Source organism: Pinus tabuliformis, chromosome 1_1 (genome assembly GCF_031772625.1).
Source record: "Pinus tabuliformis cultivar Carrire ecotype Pingquan chromosome 1_1, CPIR1, whole genome shotgun sequence".
NCBI classification, from domain to species: domain Eukaryota; kingdom Viridiplantae; phylum Streptophyta; class Pinopsida; order Pinales; family Pinaceae; genus Pinus; species Pinus tabuliformis.
This window is the reverse complement of record NC_142297.1, coordinates 255,881,518-255,897,540: the sequence shown is the minus strand read 5'-3', so window position 1 is coordinate 255,897,540 and position 16,023 is coordinate 255,881,518. Positions and strand designations below refer to the sequence as shown.

Sequence of the window (16,023 nt, the reverse complement as noted above, 5' to 3'; positions counted from 1 at the left end):
TAGGAAGTGGAATATCCCATACCTGTCCTCCTATCCTTTCATTACCGACCAACACAAACTATAAATTGTAATTGGGAAAAACCGTGTAAACAATGGGCTTCATGACCAAATAAATAAGTTTAATTGTATGGAGTATGCTATCCGAAACCTGAAAAACTGCATATCACTCAAGTGGTTGCATTTCCATTAAACAGGCTCCTTTGGCAACATGTCCTATTCAAATTAAAAATACCTAAAGGGAATTTCGTAGTACTGATCCCCATGTGACACTGGGACGGAGACCTTTCCATCACCATTTTCAATTGCAATGTGATCTCAACGTACATTATTTTTGTTAGGAGTATAATATAAGTATAGTTCAAACAAATTTTCCACGAGAAAAAACTCCCACTAAATGTTGTGCGACCACCTTGTTTATTGAAAAGTTATGTATGAAATCTTTCAGTGGAAATAAAGAACGAGTAAATTCAATTTGACATCGTGGCTCAGTCTGGTGGATTTCTATCTAGTAATTAACAGCTCATTTACAAGTTTTAAATTCTAACAACAACAAAGATTTTTTCTTTCTTTCAACCACAGCAGAAAATATTCTTTAATAATGTTGCAGAAAATCTATCTAGCTCTTTGAAATCGCCCTCATTGGAAAGATGATCGATGAATGTCCTTTTCATGCAAATATGCCACCTTCACTGATAATTTTGAAGAACGAAAAGCCACAATCACATATCCAGGAATTGATAGATATTACATGTATTGCAGGGGTTAAAATGGATTGAATGAAAGAGTCTCAAACACGGCATTGAAAATTGCTCATTTCTAGGGTTATACACACTAGAAATACATTGCAATCAAAATTGCGGCACGTGCTTGACAATTTCCAGCCATCAACAAATCATCAAACTCTCAATAGCATTATTTGTCAACCTTTTTGATCTTTTGAAAAACCATTGCGTCGTATCATTTAGCTGCATTCCCCACATGGACGAAAGAATTAATTTCTAAAATATTCAGTCACTGCTTGCTTGGTCTTTCAGATTCACACACTTTTCAGCTTATTCCAGCGCAACTGCATTCTCCCATCAATTTAAGCATCTTGAAGAGATGTTGAGAAAAAATAGCCCAGGGTTGAAATATCCCATGTCAAATTGCAAATTTGACTGGTGTGAGAAAGGTTTTGGTTGCAAATAATCATCAAGGTCATAGAATAGAGTCGGAGTAGACCATGCAATTTTTGGAAGTCGAATATCCCATGTCTGTCCTCTTATCCTTTTAGTGCCGACCAACACACAAACTATCAATTGTACTTAGGAAAAACTGTGTAAACATTTGACTTCCAAACCAAATAAATAAGTTTCATTGTATGGAGTATGATATCCAAAAACCTGAAAAAATGCACATCACTCAAGTGGATGCATTTCCTTTTAGCATAAACAGGCTCATTTAGCAACATGTCCTATTCAAATTAAAAATGCCTAAAGGGAATTTCGTAGTGATGATCTCCATGTGACACTGGGATAGTGCCCTTCCCATCACCATTTTCAGTTGCAATATGCTCTCAATTTAACTTTTATTAGGATATAAGAAGCATAGCTAAAACAAATTTTCCACGAGAATAAACTCCCACTATATGTTGTGTGAATACCTTGTTTATTGAGAAGTTATGTATGACTTGTTTCAGTGGAAATCAAGACGAACTAGAAAATGCAATTTCACATCATGGCTCATTCTGGTGGATTTATACCTAGTAAGTAATAGCTCATTTACAAGTTTTAAATTCTACAACAACAGAGATTTCATCTTGCTTTGAACCACAGCAGAAAATATTATTTAATGACGTTACAGAAAATCTATCTAGCTATTTTAAATTGCCCTCATTTAAAAGATGATCGACGAATGTCGCAAATATGCTACCTTAACTGAAAATTTTGAAAAATGAAAAACCATGATCACATGTCAAGGAATTGATAGATATTACGTGTGTTGCATGTTGATTTTTTGTATAGCATCGGGAGGCATTCCCTCAGGATTTATATCTAGTAATTAATAGCTCATTTACAAGTTTTAAATTCTACAATAACAAAGATTTCATCTTGCTTTGAACCACAGCAGAAAATATTATTTAATGATGTTGCAGAAAATCTATCTAGCTATTTTAAATTGCCCTCATTTAAAAGATGATCGATGAATGTCGCAAATATGCCACCTTAACTGAAAATTTTGAAGAATGAAAAACCATGATCACATGTCAAGGAATTGATAGATATTACGTGTGTTGCATGTTGATTTTTTGTATAGCATCGGGAGGCATTCCCTCATGACTAGAGGGTCTTCAAGTTGGTCTAGATGAATTATGTAAATTTTTATTCTGTGAAGTCAAATTGGTCAGCCAGTGAAGGGATGTGTCCCTTGGGTTGTCACACCCTCTGGATGTGTATAAATAAAATGTTAAGATGCCTCATTGCAGGCAAACAAAGAGCAAGTCTGAGCAAAGGAGAAATTGGTTTTAGAGAACATCTTCCTCATTTATATCGTTAATTTTCCATGAAAATCTGCAACTACTTTGTGAATAACTGAAAACAAGGCAACCAATACTGAAACCAAATTTCCTTTCCCCAAGATACAGACTTTCTTAACTGATAACCAGCGGAATATAAACACAGATAAAAACAGTCACAAATTTACACAATTATTTTTCTCAGGAAACCCAACAGGTAAAAACCTGTCTCCTTGATGTGGCATTTTATTGATTGAGCAATTGAATCAATTAAAAGGTAATCTATTTCACTGAACACTTGTTCTCTGTTGAACTAGCCTGAAACACCCTGCAAATACACTGACCCAACTCCTGCTTCCTTGTGGTCTGCCTGACCCTATTTCCTCGTGGACATGCCTCCTATTCTTTAGGATTCAGCTCCTAAATACAGGTGGAAGAAAGCCCTCTATGGTTTGAAGCAAAACACCCCGGGCGTAGTATGAGAGGATTAATAGCTGTCTGATGAAGCTGAGATTCACTAGGAGTGAAACCGATCCAAACCATTACCCGAAGGTTGTGGATGATAGACCTCTCATACTGGCACCTTATGAGGACGACCTATTTCTGACAAGTGCATACCCTCTCATTTGCAGAAGTAAGAGGGAGTTGGATTCCAGATGTGGAATGATAAACTGCAAGCCTGTGACTACCTCGAGGATCTTAACTTTCAGAAGTTATACGGTAGTGATGTCGAACCAGATTTGGGATATGCCTCTAAGTTTCATAAACTCATTCGCATTGATGTTCTTGGTGAACTTCTGTCAGGACATATGTTTTGCAGTTAGCATGGTGAGCTCATATTTGGTTGAGCCTCACTGGATTGGTGCCAAGAATCTTCTGAGATATTTTCGGGGCACAATCTCTCATGGATTGAGATACACTACCGGAAATATGAAACTGCCTGATTATTCAAATGCTCACTGGGCAAGCACTGTGGAGGATCATTAGAGCACTTCTCAGTGCTAGTTCTCTTTGGATTCTGCTTCAATATCATGGATGAGCAGGAAGAAGAAGTTGGTTGCTATAAGCACCGCCAAGACCGAATACATAGCTACGAGTATGATCTCGTGTGAAGTTGCATGGTTGCAGAAGCTCTTAAGTGAGTTGTTTGTACACATGATGAATAACACTGTGATTTTCTGTGACAACCAGAGGGGGGATTCAATTATTGAGGAATCATGTATTCAATGATTGCTCCAACAGATAAACATCAGATACTGCCTTATTTGGGATATGGTAAGTTGATGAGCGAGAAGGCTCCATCGCATTGAGCCTGATGTACAGGTCGCAGACATTTTGTCAAAGCCCCGGAGAAAGGTCAAATCTGTAACTTTCCCGAACGACTTGGAGTCGTTGACAGACCTTCTTATAAGGATCCTGCATGTTGCATGCATTGAGCTCTGGGAGCTCTGGGGGGCTTGGGGTACTTCCTGGAGCAACATACGACCACAGGGCAACTCACCCTCTTCCGGTGGTGCGCTATGTACAGGATGACAGGTTCAACCTTCCCCTGTGATACCCCGTGGCAACTATGGAACAGGATGATTAGTTCTCCTGTGGGCCGAGATGATTAGTTCTCCCGTGGCATCTGTGAAACAAGATGATTAGTTCTCCTATGGGCTGGGATGATTAGTTCTCCCATGGCAACTGTGGGGCAGGATGATTCGTTTTCCTGTGGACAGGATGATTAGTTCTCCTGTCAAGGCATCCTACCCATGCAGTCTGGGACTCATGGAAAGTACCTCTCATCTGATCAATGAGTAGGGAAATGGGGTTAGGGACCATAGTAGTACTATCAATGGACGCATCGTTGTATCTACTGTACTCCCTATGGTAGGATGACCTCCATTGATCTGGGATCAATGAAACTGATCTAGGATCAGTATGAGTGGTTTGAGACACTCACTTGTGATATCGATCTGGGAACAATAAAGTTGACTTCGGGTCAGTGACAGTGATGTGACACACTCTCTTCAGATGAAACTGACTTCGAGCCAATAGAGAATGGTATGAGACATTCTTGATCAATTCTGCTTCTTCATGGTTCAGCAAAGCAGAGCAAAGCAGTGCAAGGCACTGATGGCAGAGATAGTACAGTTGGACATACGGATCAGCGGATGGAGTTCTCCCTAGTTGAGAGGGAGTGTTAAAATTGGCAACTAGGGCCAAACTCCATGTGGGTCATCTTATTAATGGAAGCTGACATTTTTCTTGGATCCCTCTCATCGAGAGGTGTAGGATTGATCTAAATATCATCCGATTCCGATAAGTATTCATGGAGATATGACTTTATTTGTGTTATGGGACAATTCGTCAAGGTCGGTCAACAACCAAATAAACCCCACTTGTGCTCAACGTTTTAGTAAAAATAGAGGTGGCCTTCAAGTCATTTCAACACACTTGGGATCTCTTCCTCTCTACTTGTCTTTGGGTTTTAGTAGGAGGATAGATCCTAAGGCATAACGCTGCCCTAATCCAGATGGCAGAAGCCGGAACTGCCGGAAAAAGCTGGAATTGTCGGAACTGCCGAGAACTGCCGGAACTGTCGGGAACTACCAGAACTACCGAAACTGCCGAGAATTGCCAGAATTGTCAGAACTGCCGGAATTGCCGGGAACAGCGGGAATTGCCGAAACAGTCGGAACAGCCGGAACTGCCGGGAATAGCCGGAACTGCCAGAACTGTTGGGAATAGCCGGAATTGGCGAAACTGTGGGGAATAGCTGGAACTGCCGGGAAAAGCCAGAACTATCGGAACTACCGGGAATAGTCGGAATTGCCGAAACTGTCGAGAACTGCCGCGAACTACCAAGAACTGCCAGGAATAGACGAAACAACCGAAACTATTGGGAACTGCCCGAAACTGCCGAAATTGCCAGAACTGTCGTGAACAGCCGGAACTGCCGGAACTGCCGGGAACTACCAAAACTGCTGGGAACAGCCGGAACTGCCGTGAACTGTCAAAGCATCTGTCTCTGAAGCAGAGCAACATGCAAGGGACAGCTAACTAACATTGGGATAGTTGTATGGTACTTAGCAGCAAATACACCAAGCATGCAATGTTACAGCTAGCATGCAAGGGACAGGTAGCATGCAACAACAAGCATGCTAAGGGCAACAAGCAAGCAAGGTGCAGCTAGAGCATAGGTCAGTACGGCAACATGGTGTAGTAATGGCACATAATGCAGTACAATGATGGGTACAGTCATGATTAATGAAGTGTGATGAGATGCAGCATAGTGATGATGAGTGCAGCGCAATGATGTGCAACAAGATGACGAAACGCAGCATAACGATAGGTGAAGGAGTCACCTTGGAGAATCAATTGAAGCATCATGTCTTCAATTGATCTCATGTATCATCTTCTTAGAGATGATCTATGCCATTATCTAGATAAGTCAAAGTGTTGACTTCTGTTGTAAGCGTACTATCTCTCTCTCTCTCTCTCTTTGCTGAACTATTGAAGAACATATAAGAAGAATTGATCAAGGATTTCCCCATGTTGGGGTTTGTCCCTGGCTAGCGCCACATCTTGTGTCCTCTTGTCTTGGCTTGTCTTCCGCGATTTATGTTTATGTTCTATCTGCAGTTTACTTTAATGCTAATGTGATTGCTAATCTGGAAAAGATATTGAGCTAACTGTGAAAATTGAAATAAATTGCTCTAAGCATAGAACATACCTAAAATTTGACATTTATCTTCTAAACTTGAAATAGAAAGTAAATTTTTGTGTAAACGTGGAACAAATATAATGTTGTTAAGGTGGATGTTGGTTCCATCCTTGAGTTTTATGGAAGTTGATCCAATGCCCTTCGCCAAATAGCTTTTGTTGTCTCCAAGTTCCACAGAGTAAGCAGATTTTCCTTTTGATAAGGCTTTCAATTGGTTGGAGTGACCAGTCATGTGCCTTGATGCACCACTATCAATTACCCAGATGTCTTCGTCTTGGAATGTACCAGAGAGAGCCAAAAATAAACCTTCATCCCTTTCATTGATTGATGCTTTCTTTGAAGAGAATAAGAGACTTCATGCTTCCTTCATACCTTTCTTGAGATGGCTTGCAATCTTCTTGATGAACTTCTTCATTGTAGAGGAGATCTTCATGATGCCCTTAGAGAACCAAAGCTCTAAAACCATGTTGAGAATTCAATAGGGCAATGAATATGTTAATTCTCTTAACTTGATAACTATTTGTGTTACCTTTTTACTTATTAGCTTTGTTCGTTGTTATTCCAATGTGCAATACATCAAATAGCTACCAAAACAGTAAGAACAGTGACAGTACATAAGCTGCAAGACAGGGCCAAAAGCACTCCTCTTGAGGGGAAAACCCGTAAATCCCTTCTTTATCTTTCAGATCTTTCAATCGACGAAGACCATGACCTAGATTCACGCAAATACCCTCCAAGATCAAGTCTACCACGGCCTCCAGCTACAGTATCTTCAACCTCTAGTAGATCCGAAATTTTGCTCCCCAGCAACTGCTGCAATTGTTGGTGCTCCTCTAGGAGACTTCAATCTCCCCCTAATAGCCTTCCTCTTGACTCCGCTTGCCTTGAATTGAGTCCTAGGGCTAGTAGGATACCCTAAGAGACCTTTGCTCGCCTTTCCTTCTCTTCTCCTTCAAAATTGAACCCCAAAAGATCCAGCGCAGAAAAACCCTAACTTCGATCTTCCCAGAAGAATAGATAAGGCCCAAAAACTTCGACTTCTTCTTCTTCGCACTTCCTTCTTGACTTCTTTTTCTTCTGCTTCTTCGCATAAGAGATGAGTGAGTGAATGATCCAAATCGAGGACAAGTTCCTCTTATATATAGGCTTCTTCAAGGTTGGATGTGGCTCTTCATTTAGGCCGACTTGATCTTGGAGGTATTTTGAACTTTTACAAACAAAATAATTTTTCCTTTACACTTTACAATGTGCCCATAGGATCTTCAATATATGACAATGACTCTTATACCTAGGACAAACCCTAGAAGCACTCAATGGGTGCTCGACCTATAAAATCAAAGAACTTGAGCATAAAACCCATGCTCCAATAATAATAATAATTTCGTTTTCATTTTATATTTACAAGAATACATTTCATACTTATGAAGACCAAACCTAGTTACACATTTTTCAACAGTTTTGACCAGTGAGTTTGGTCTCTGTTTGACCGAGTCGACCAAGTTTTTTTGGATCGAGTTTACCAGAGTTGACCAAGTTATGGTTGACTGCAAAAGGGCTACACGTGTGGACTATTGACAACAGACTGCAGAGTTGATTGTAGTTGACCATAGGGTTGAATTTTGACTGCAAGCCAGTTTGACCAACCCAAGTTGACCAGCGTTGAATTTCTAATTTTCGGTTGGTTTGACTAGCAAATGTTTTGACCAAGTTTGACTGGTATTTGACTTAGATTATTAACACAAATTTCTAAACAAATCACTGATTTGTAAACCTTGATGAAGAATAATCTCTTCTCAGAAAAGTTGTTAGGTTTTCTCCCAAAGTTTGGTTTCCTTGGGTAAAATTATTGTCTCTATTGTGCATGGTTGTCTTTCTATAATTTTTACTATTTCTAGTGCATTTATTGTTGAGATTTTAGGTGTGTAATTATTCAACAGTAGCAGTGTCATAAATTGGTTGAAAATCATTAGGAAGTAATTACCTAGCAAAAAATTGTATTCTACTACACTAGCCTTAGAATTTCAACATGGTACCACAGCCTTGTTGAAAGAGCAACCATTGAAGTAAAGCCTAAGAGACAATAATCAACAACTTGATTAGACATCAAATTTCTTGTCAAAATGTTGCCAATTCACAGGGTAGAAGATAGGTTGGATGGTGCTACTAATTTCAAATCTTGGAAGACAAGGATATTTATTATCTTGGAAGAAAATGACTTTCAGGATCATGTAAAGGAAGTCATTCCAGAACCAAAGGCTAAGGAGAAAGTCAAGCATAAGAAGAATGAAGCCAAGGCTAGGAGAACCTTGATAGATTCTATAAAGGATCACTTGATTCCATGTGTTGCTAAGTTGAAGACTGCCAAAGAAGTGTATGATGCTTTGGTGGGATTGTTCCAGAGTGACAACACTAACAAGAAACTAACCTTGAGGTATCAACGTCATAGTGTCATGATAACTAGATCAGATTTTGTTGTATTTTATCTTATGTTCATCTCTCAGTTGAGAGATGAACTTGGAGCTACCATTGATGATGACAAAGCTTATTACAATGACTCTCAATGTATTTTGCTCATCATAGGATCCATTTGTTCAGGGAATTTAGGCACAAGAAAAGTTTGATAAGCTATGGATTGATTGTGTCCAAGAGGACGCCAGATTGTTGTCCAAGGATAGCTTGTAGATACCTCAGGATGAAGAAACTCAAGCCGTTGCAGGTCATGTAAGAAATAGAAAAGGAAGATATTTGAAAAGTTTGATAAGAAGAATATAGGTAGAAGACTTGCTCTGATTTATGATCAAAAGAAGAAGGATATATCAAAGATCAGGTGCTTCAATTGTCATGATTTTGAGCACTATGCCTGCTAGTGTCCTCGGAAGAAAAGGAAGGAAAAGAAGCATGCATCACCAACCGATGATGATGATGAACATCAACCTCAAAAGAAGATAAAGGAATCTAAACTTGATGAGATTGCAGATGGAATTCAGAAAGAATACTTCTTTTGACATTCATTAATGATATTTTTGAATTTTTCCCATGAAGGACAAGGATGAGGTCTTCAACAAGATCCAGGAGTTCAAGGCTCAAGTAGAAAACTTGAAAGGGTAGAATATCAAGGTTTTGAGGTCAAATAAAGGAGCAAAGTATACTTCCAACCACTTCAATGATTTTCTACAAGGAGGCAAGGATCAAGAGGGAGTTGACAATTCCCTACAACCCTCAAAAATTTCTTCCTTGATCAAGAGATAAGTACTTCCAATCATATTTTTTCTCCTTTGATTTTTTGGTTAGCCTCTTGTCCTTTTATTTTGTATGGCTTTACATATCAGAAAATGATTTTTTGGTTATGATTTTTCCTTTTCCATGTTCATGCAGTAGATGACAACATCGAGAAGTACAAAGCGAGGTTTGTGGCAAGAGGTTTCTCCCAGAAAGTGGGAGTGGACTATAAGGAGACTTTTGCTCCAAGTCACCAAATGGTCAGGTTCTTGTATGGCCTAAGGGCTCAAGCATAGACTTAGTATGAGTAATTGGTGTTTGAAAGGGAGGATTGTATAGATTGTTAGGACGTCTAGGATCGTGCTAGATGATCAAAAGAGCTTCCAGTGCAACGGGAGCAGACAATAAAGCAGAGTGGAAGGAGCAACCTTCCAAGAGGATGTCATGGGTTGACATTTTGTCATACTATATGCTTAGAGATGGGAGTTCTCTAGGAGTAGTATGTCTTCTATGAGGGAACCATGCTAAACAACCAGGCATGTTTCAGTAACAAAAGGAGTAGCGGTCATAGGAGGATTTGCTTCTGTGACAAAGGGAGCAACAATTGCAAGAGGATTTGCTTCCATGACAAAGGGAGCAGCTAGGATTGCCACAAGAAGATTTGCTTCAATGTCAGAGGGAGCACCTAGTCAGGGTGACCATAAAGCAGCTATGGTAATGGATACAATGAAGGAGCTAGCCAGTTTATAGTTGAGCCGACGAATACAGCAAAGCATGTGTTGAGGTACCTGCATGGTACAGTTGGATATGGTTTGAGATAAGTCTTAGGTGGCAAAGTGAGGCTACAGGGATATACTAATTTGGATTGGGTCAAGAGTGTAGAGGACAAAAAGAGCATCGTGGGATGTTGCTTCAACTTGGGATTAACTATGATATCATGGTTTAACAAGAAGCAGACTTCTGTCATACTCAATATACCAGAGGTAGAGTATATCGCAGTCAATGTCGCAAGTCAGAAAGCAGTGCGATTTCAAAAGCTACTTGCAGGGCTATTTGATCAGGTGCTAGAGACAACCTTGATATATTATGAAAGTTGTGTTATGCTTTCGGAGAATCCAGTTTTTCATGACAAGTCAAAGCACATTTCACTTCATCCGAGACGTGGTACAAAAGGGAGCAGTGAGGCTCCAGTACATATCCACAGATGAGACAATTGTGGACATTCTCACCAAGCTTCTATCTAGAGCGAAGTTTGTATACTTCAGAGACAAGCTTGTCGTGATGCACAATGTCCCCCTCATTAAGAGGGAATGTTGATGTTTCTATAGCTTGAAGAATAGGGCAGACATTCTCTCATGGGGTCATGCTGATTTGACCGGGGGAGAATGATACATTAACCTATTGAACTATGTTGATTTGACCAGGGGAGAATGATACATTTACCCATTGGGCCATGCTGATTTGACAGGGGAGAATGATACATTTACCCATTGGGACTAGGGGTGAATGGCTTGGAGTATTGATGCTTGCAGGATAGGGTAGAGATTCTCCCACGAGATCATTTCACTAAGGGGGGTGATACATTCACCCATGTGGCCATGTTGATTTGGCTAGGGGTGAATGGCCCAAGGCTTCTGTAGCATAACATTGACATTCTTCCATTAAAGCCATGTTGATTTGGCATCCATAAGATCATGTTGATTTGACCAAGGAAGAATGATACATTCACCGAAAAGGCGATGTTGATTTGGCCAAGGGTGAATGGCCCAAGGGCAAACCTTCTCCTAAGAAGCCTGGTTGATTTGGCTAGGTCATGCTAATTTCACTAGGGAAGATTGATACCCATGGAACCATATTATTTAGCTAGAGGTGAATGGCCTAGGATACTCACATTGCATGCACCAAGATGGAGTGAACTATGTCTATAGACGTGCATGTGAGGAGACATTACATCAACATAGCAAGCTCATGAACTTTTCTAGTGAAGGAGAAATTTCAACTATGGAGAATACCTCCCTCGCTAAGAGCGGGTGTTGACTTTGTGTATCATCAGGAGGTATTCCCATATGACTAGAGGGTCTTCAAATCGGCCCACATGTATTATGTAAAAAAAAATTATTTTATTGAGTCAAGTTGGCCCAAGAGAAGTCAAGTCGACCAATCAATGAAGGTTTGTCACCCCCCATGGACGTGTATAAATAAGATATTAAGATGCCTCAGTTGGAGACAAATGAAGAGCAAGTTAAAGGAGAAAACAATTTTGGAGAACATTTTCCCCATTTCTCTCTTGGCCGCACGTGTGAAGAAGCTTTGACCAAGTTTTTGACAGTTTTGACCAGCTAGTTTGACTATGTTTGACCAAGTTGACCGAGTTGTTTTTTTGGATCAGGTTGACCGAGCTACAGTTGATCACAGGAGGGCCACACATGCGGACTGTTGACCACTGGGATTTGACCACAGCCTGCAGTTGACTGCAGGGCCAAAGTTTGACCATAGTCCAGTTTGACCAGGCCGAGTTGACCAACACCAAATTTCTGATTTTTGGCTGGTTTGACCAGCATTAACCAGCAGATGTTTTGACCAAGTTTGACTGATATTTGACTTGGATTATTGGCACATATTTCTAGACAAATTGCTGATTTGTAAACCTTGCCAAAGAATAATTTCTCCTAAGAAAAGTTCTTGGGTTTTCTCCCAAAGTAGTGTTCCCAGGATAAACTTATTGTCTCTATTTTGCATCGCTATCTTTCTATAATCTCTATTGTTTCTACTGCATTTACTATTGAGATTTTCTGTGTGTAATTATTCAATAATAGCAGTGGCATAAACACTGGTTGAAAATCATTAGGAAGTAATTACCTGGCAGAAAATTCTATTCTACTGCACTAGCCTTAGAATTTCAACATTGCAAGGGATAAATCATAAAATTGATTGAATGAAACAGACTCAAACAGGGCATTGAAAATTACTCATTTCTAGGGCTATACACACTAGAAATACATTGCAATCAAAATTGCGGCACGTGCTTGACAATTTCCAGCCATCAACAAATCATCAAACTCTCAATAGCATTATTTGTCAACCTTTTTGATCTTTTGAAAAACCATTGCCTCGTATCATTTAGCTGCATTCCCCCCATGGACGAAAGAATTAATTTCTAAAATATTCAGTCACTGCCAATGTCACATGGTTCGGGTTCGACAATGATTGGGTTCGGTTTGAGTTTGAATTTTTTATGAGGTTCGCTATTAGGTTCGTCTATATATATAAACATATATTAATTTAAAATGAATTATAGGATAAAATAGTAACAGATCAACATCAATAAACATAAAATATGTTATCACAAACTTGGAAACTGCAAGGATAAAATACAAGCTTGAGTTGTGACATGAAGTTATGAGTTTTGATCTATGGGCTTGGTCATTGGCTATGAGGTTCGATGAGGTTCGTCGAACCTCAAGACATTTTTGAGGTTCGCCAAAATTCAAACCTCAATGTTAAAGTTCGACGAACCTTGTGACATAGGTCACTTCTTGCTTGGTCTTTCAGATTCACACACTTTTCAGTTTATTCCAGCACAATTGCATTCTCCCATCAATTTAAGCACCTTGAAGAGATGTTGAGAAAGTATAGCCCAAAGTTGATATGTCCTATGTCAAATTGCTAACTGGACTTCATAAAATGCAGATTGTTCTTCAGATTTAGGTGTGAGAAAGGATTTGGCTGAAAACAATCATCAAAGTCATAGTGCAGCCCATGGAATTTTTGGAAGTTGAATATTCCATATCTGTCATTTTATCCTTTTATTGCCGACTAACAAACAAACTATCAATTGTAATTAGGAAAAATCTGTAAACAATGGACTTCATGACCAAATAAATAAGTTTCATTTTATGGAGTATGGTATCCAAAACCTAAAAGACTGCACATCACTCAAGCGGATGCATTTCCTTTTAGCATAAAAAGGCTCATTTAGCAAAATGTAATTTCAAAGTGATGATCCCCATGTGACACTGGGACGGTGACCTTTCCATCACCATTTTCATTGCAATATGCTCTCAACATACATAATTTTTATTAAAATATAAGAAGCATAGTTCAAACAATTTTCCACAAGAATAAACTCCCACTATATACCGTGTGAATACCTTGTTCACTGAAAAGTTGTGTATAAATTGTTAAAGCGGAAATCAAGAAGAACTAGAAAATGCAATTTAACATCATGGCTCAGTGTGCTGGATTTCTATCTAGTAATTAACAGTTCATTTACAAGTTTTAAATTATATAAAAACAGAGATTTGATCTTGCTTCGAACCACAGCAAAAAGATTCTTTAATAATGTTGCAGAAAGTCGATCTAGCTATTTGAAATCACCCTCATTACAAAGATGATCGGTGAATGTTCTTTTCATGCAAATATGCCACCTTAACTGAAAATTTTGAAGAATGAAAAACCATCATCACATGCCAAGGAATTGACAGATATCACATGTATTTCAAGGGATTAAATGGATTCAATGAAAGAGTCTCAAACAGGGCACTGAAAATTGCTCATTTCTTGCCTTTTCCCTTGGAAATATTTTTTCTTTGCCTCTCAAATATTATCTCACCATGTTTGAGCACAGGAACTTCTGACATGGAAGTTAACGAGCCATATCGCTTCTTGAATTTTTCTACGCGATCAGCATCCAGAAGTAAAGTTGTCCTGTTTCCCTGGTAAAAGGGATGGTTTCCTGACCACACATCTACTACATACTCAGGTTGGGTTCCTCCAGTGACCATTACCTGCTCTCCTTTGCAGTAAACCTTAGCTTGATCATAGTACTTAGGATGAATGTCCTTCTTCCTGCAAACCACACGCGCTTCCCCTCTATTCACCTATGACAAATATCACATAAAGTAATGATATGAGAAACAGATCACTAAACTAAATAATGGGTACCTTAATTCATGGTTTAAACGCAATTGACATATAGGCAGCTGTACTTGTGAATTTTAAAGGCAATCTGGACATTATGCAACTTGAAATTCTGGATTTGAAGACATCTTCTATATTTAGGCACCATGACATTGTGATTAACGCTAGATTGTCTATTTGAATAGTTTAAATTGTGGTTTAAAAATGGTTTTGGAGACATGGGGAAATTGAAAGTATTGTTTAAGGACAGTTTGGGAATTTGGCCACTCTGAAACTCTGATTTAAGGATGCTCTGAGTGCTTAGGCAAACTGAAACTATGGTTTAATAGCATTTTGTGAACTGTGGCAATCTAGAGCATTGGTTTAAGGGCAGCTGAGACATTTGAATGCTAGGAAACCACTGTTTTACGCACAGATTAGGTATTTGGGACCCTGGAGCTTTTGAAGGAAGGTGGGCCCTTTTGAGCACTTGAACACAGTATTTGAAAGGTGAATTAGGCAAGTAAAAACTCTAGAAAAAAGGTTTATAGGCAGTTAGGCAAGAAAACGCACTGGAACAATAGTTTAAGTTCAATTGAGGAAAGTAAGCACTCTGGACCTACGGTTCAAGGCCAGTTGAAGAAAATAAACACTCTGGAACTATGCTTTGAGGGCGATTTAGGGAACTAAACACTCTGGAATAATCATTTAAGGGCAATTAGGCAAGTAAGCAACCTGTACCTAAAGTTTAAGTCCATCCGGGCATTTGGGTCGTCTGAAATTGTCGTGTTAAAAGGCAGTTTGGACAGAGGTTTTGAGGACAGCTGAGAGTTTTAGAGACTCTGCAAACGTGGGATTTGGGCCACTTTGATATTGTGATCTTAAGGGTAGATGGGGCGGTTAGACGCTCTAGAAACGTCATTTTGAGGGAAGTTTGGGTATTGGGGCACTTAGAAATTGTGGTTTAAAAGTAATCTGGGTATTTGGGTTTTGCTGTATTTGTGTGTTCGCTGCAATAGAAGCTATTGGGCACCCTGGATTTCCACTCCGAGGTCAGTCTCACCATGTGGGTACTACAGATTCAATGTTTTTAAGGGTCGTTTGAAGATCAATAACTACAAAAAAATAGCAGACTGTAAAACAGTGACCAAAGATGCAGAATTCAGCAAATATTGCAAGAATAGCTAACCTTGAACAAGTTTGAAGACGAAAATCCCTGAAAAGACCAAGAGGACTGACATGGGGAGAACTGGTTTATTGCGAGCGCCATGCTTCAATAAGGAATGCTCCGCATTGTAGCCCGTTTGGTTCTCATGTGACTCTTATCACGTACAAAGCCTTATCCACTCGCATGCAATTTGGGAGTGTTCTCAATTTTCAATATGTGGTTCTCGTCGAAAGACCATGGTCACATTATTATTGTATTCTCTGTTTTAGCGTTTGTGAAACTCACCTATTGCACCGTATCTTCTACATTTGGTTTTTTAAGAGATTACCTGACGTGTTTGCGATTCATCGTGAGTTTTGGGGAAAAATTCTCACACACAGGTGAAATCGAGAAAATATGACTAGAGAGTTGTTTCATTATGGTTTTAAAGGTTAAAAAAGAAATTGAAACGAAGAATATGATGGTAGGGGAGTAGAAGCTTTTAAGACCTGACAAAAAATATATAACTAGCAATTGTGCAAAAAAATGCAATAA

At 39.3% G+C, this 16,023-nt stretch overlaps 1 protein-coding gene across 1 annotated transcript; it reads right to left on the bottom strand.

Annotated features, from left to right (window-relative positions):
• Positions 1-13,633: 13,633 nt before the first annotated feature.
• Positions 13,634-15,703, bottom strand: EMB2184 (Ribosomal protein L31). Its single transcript, XM_089391859.1, has 2 exons — positions 15,511-15,703; positions 13,634-14,302 (listed from the first exon to the last, which is right to left on the bottom strand). The coding sequence occupies exons 1-2, from the start codon at positions 15,589-15,591 to the stop codon at positions 13,976-13,978; spliced, it is 408 nt and encodes a 135-aa protein (XP_089247985.1). The 5' UTR covers positions 15,592-15,703; the 3' UTR covers positions 13,634-13,975.
• Between the last annotated feature and the right edge of the window lie 320 nt (positions 15,704-16,023).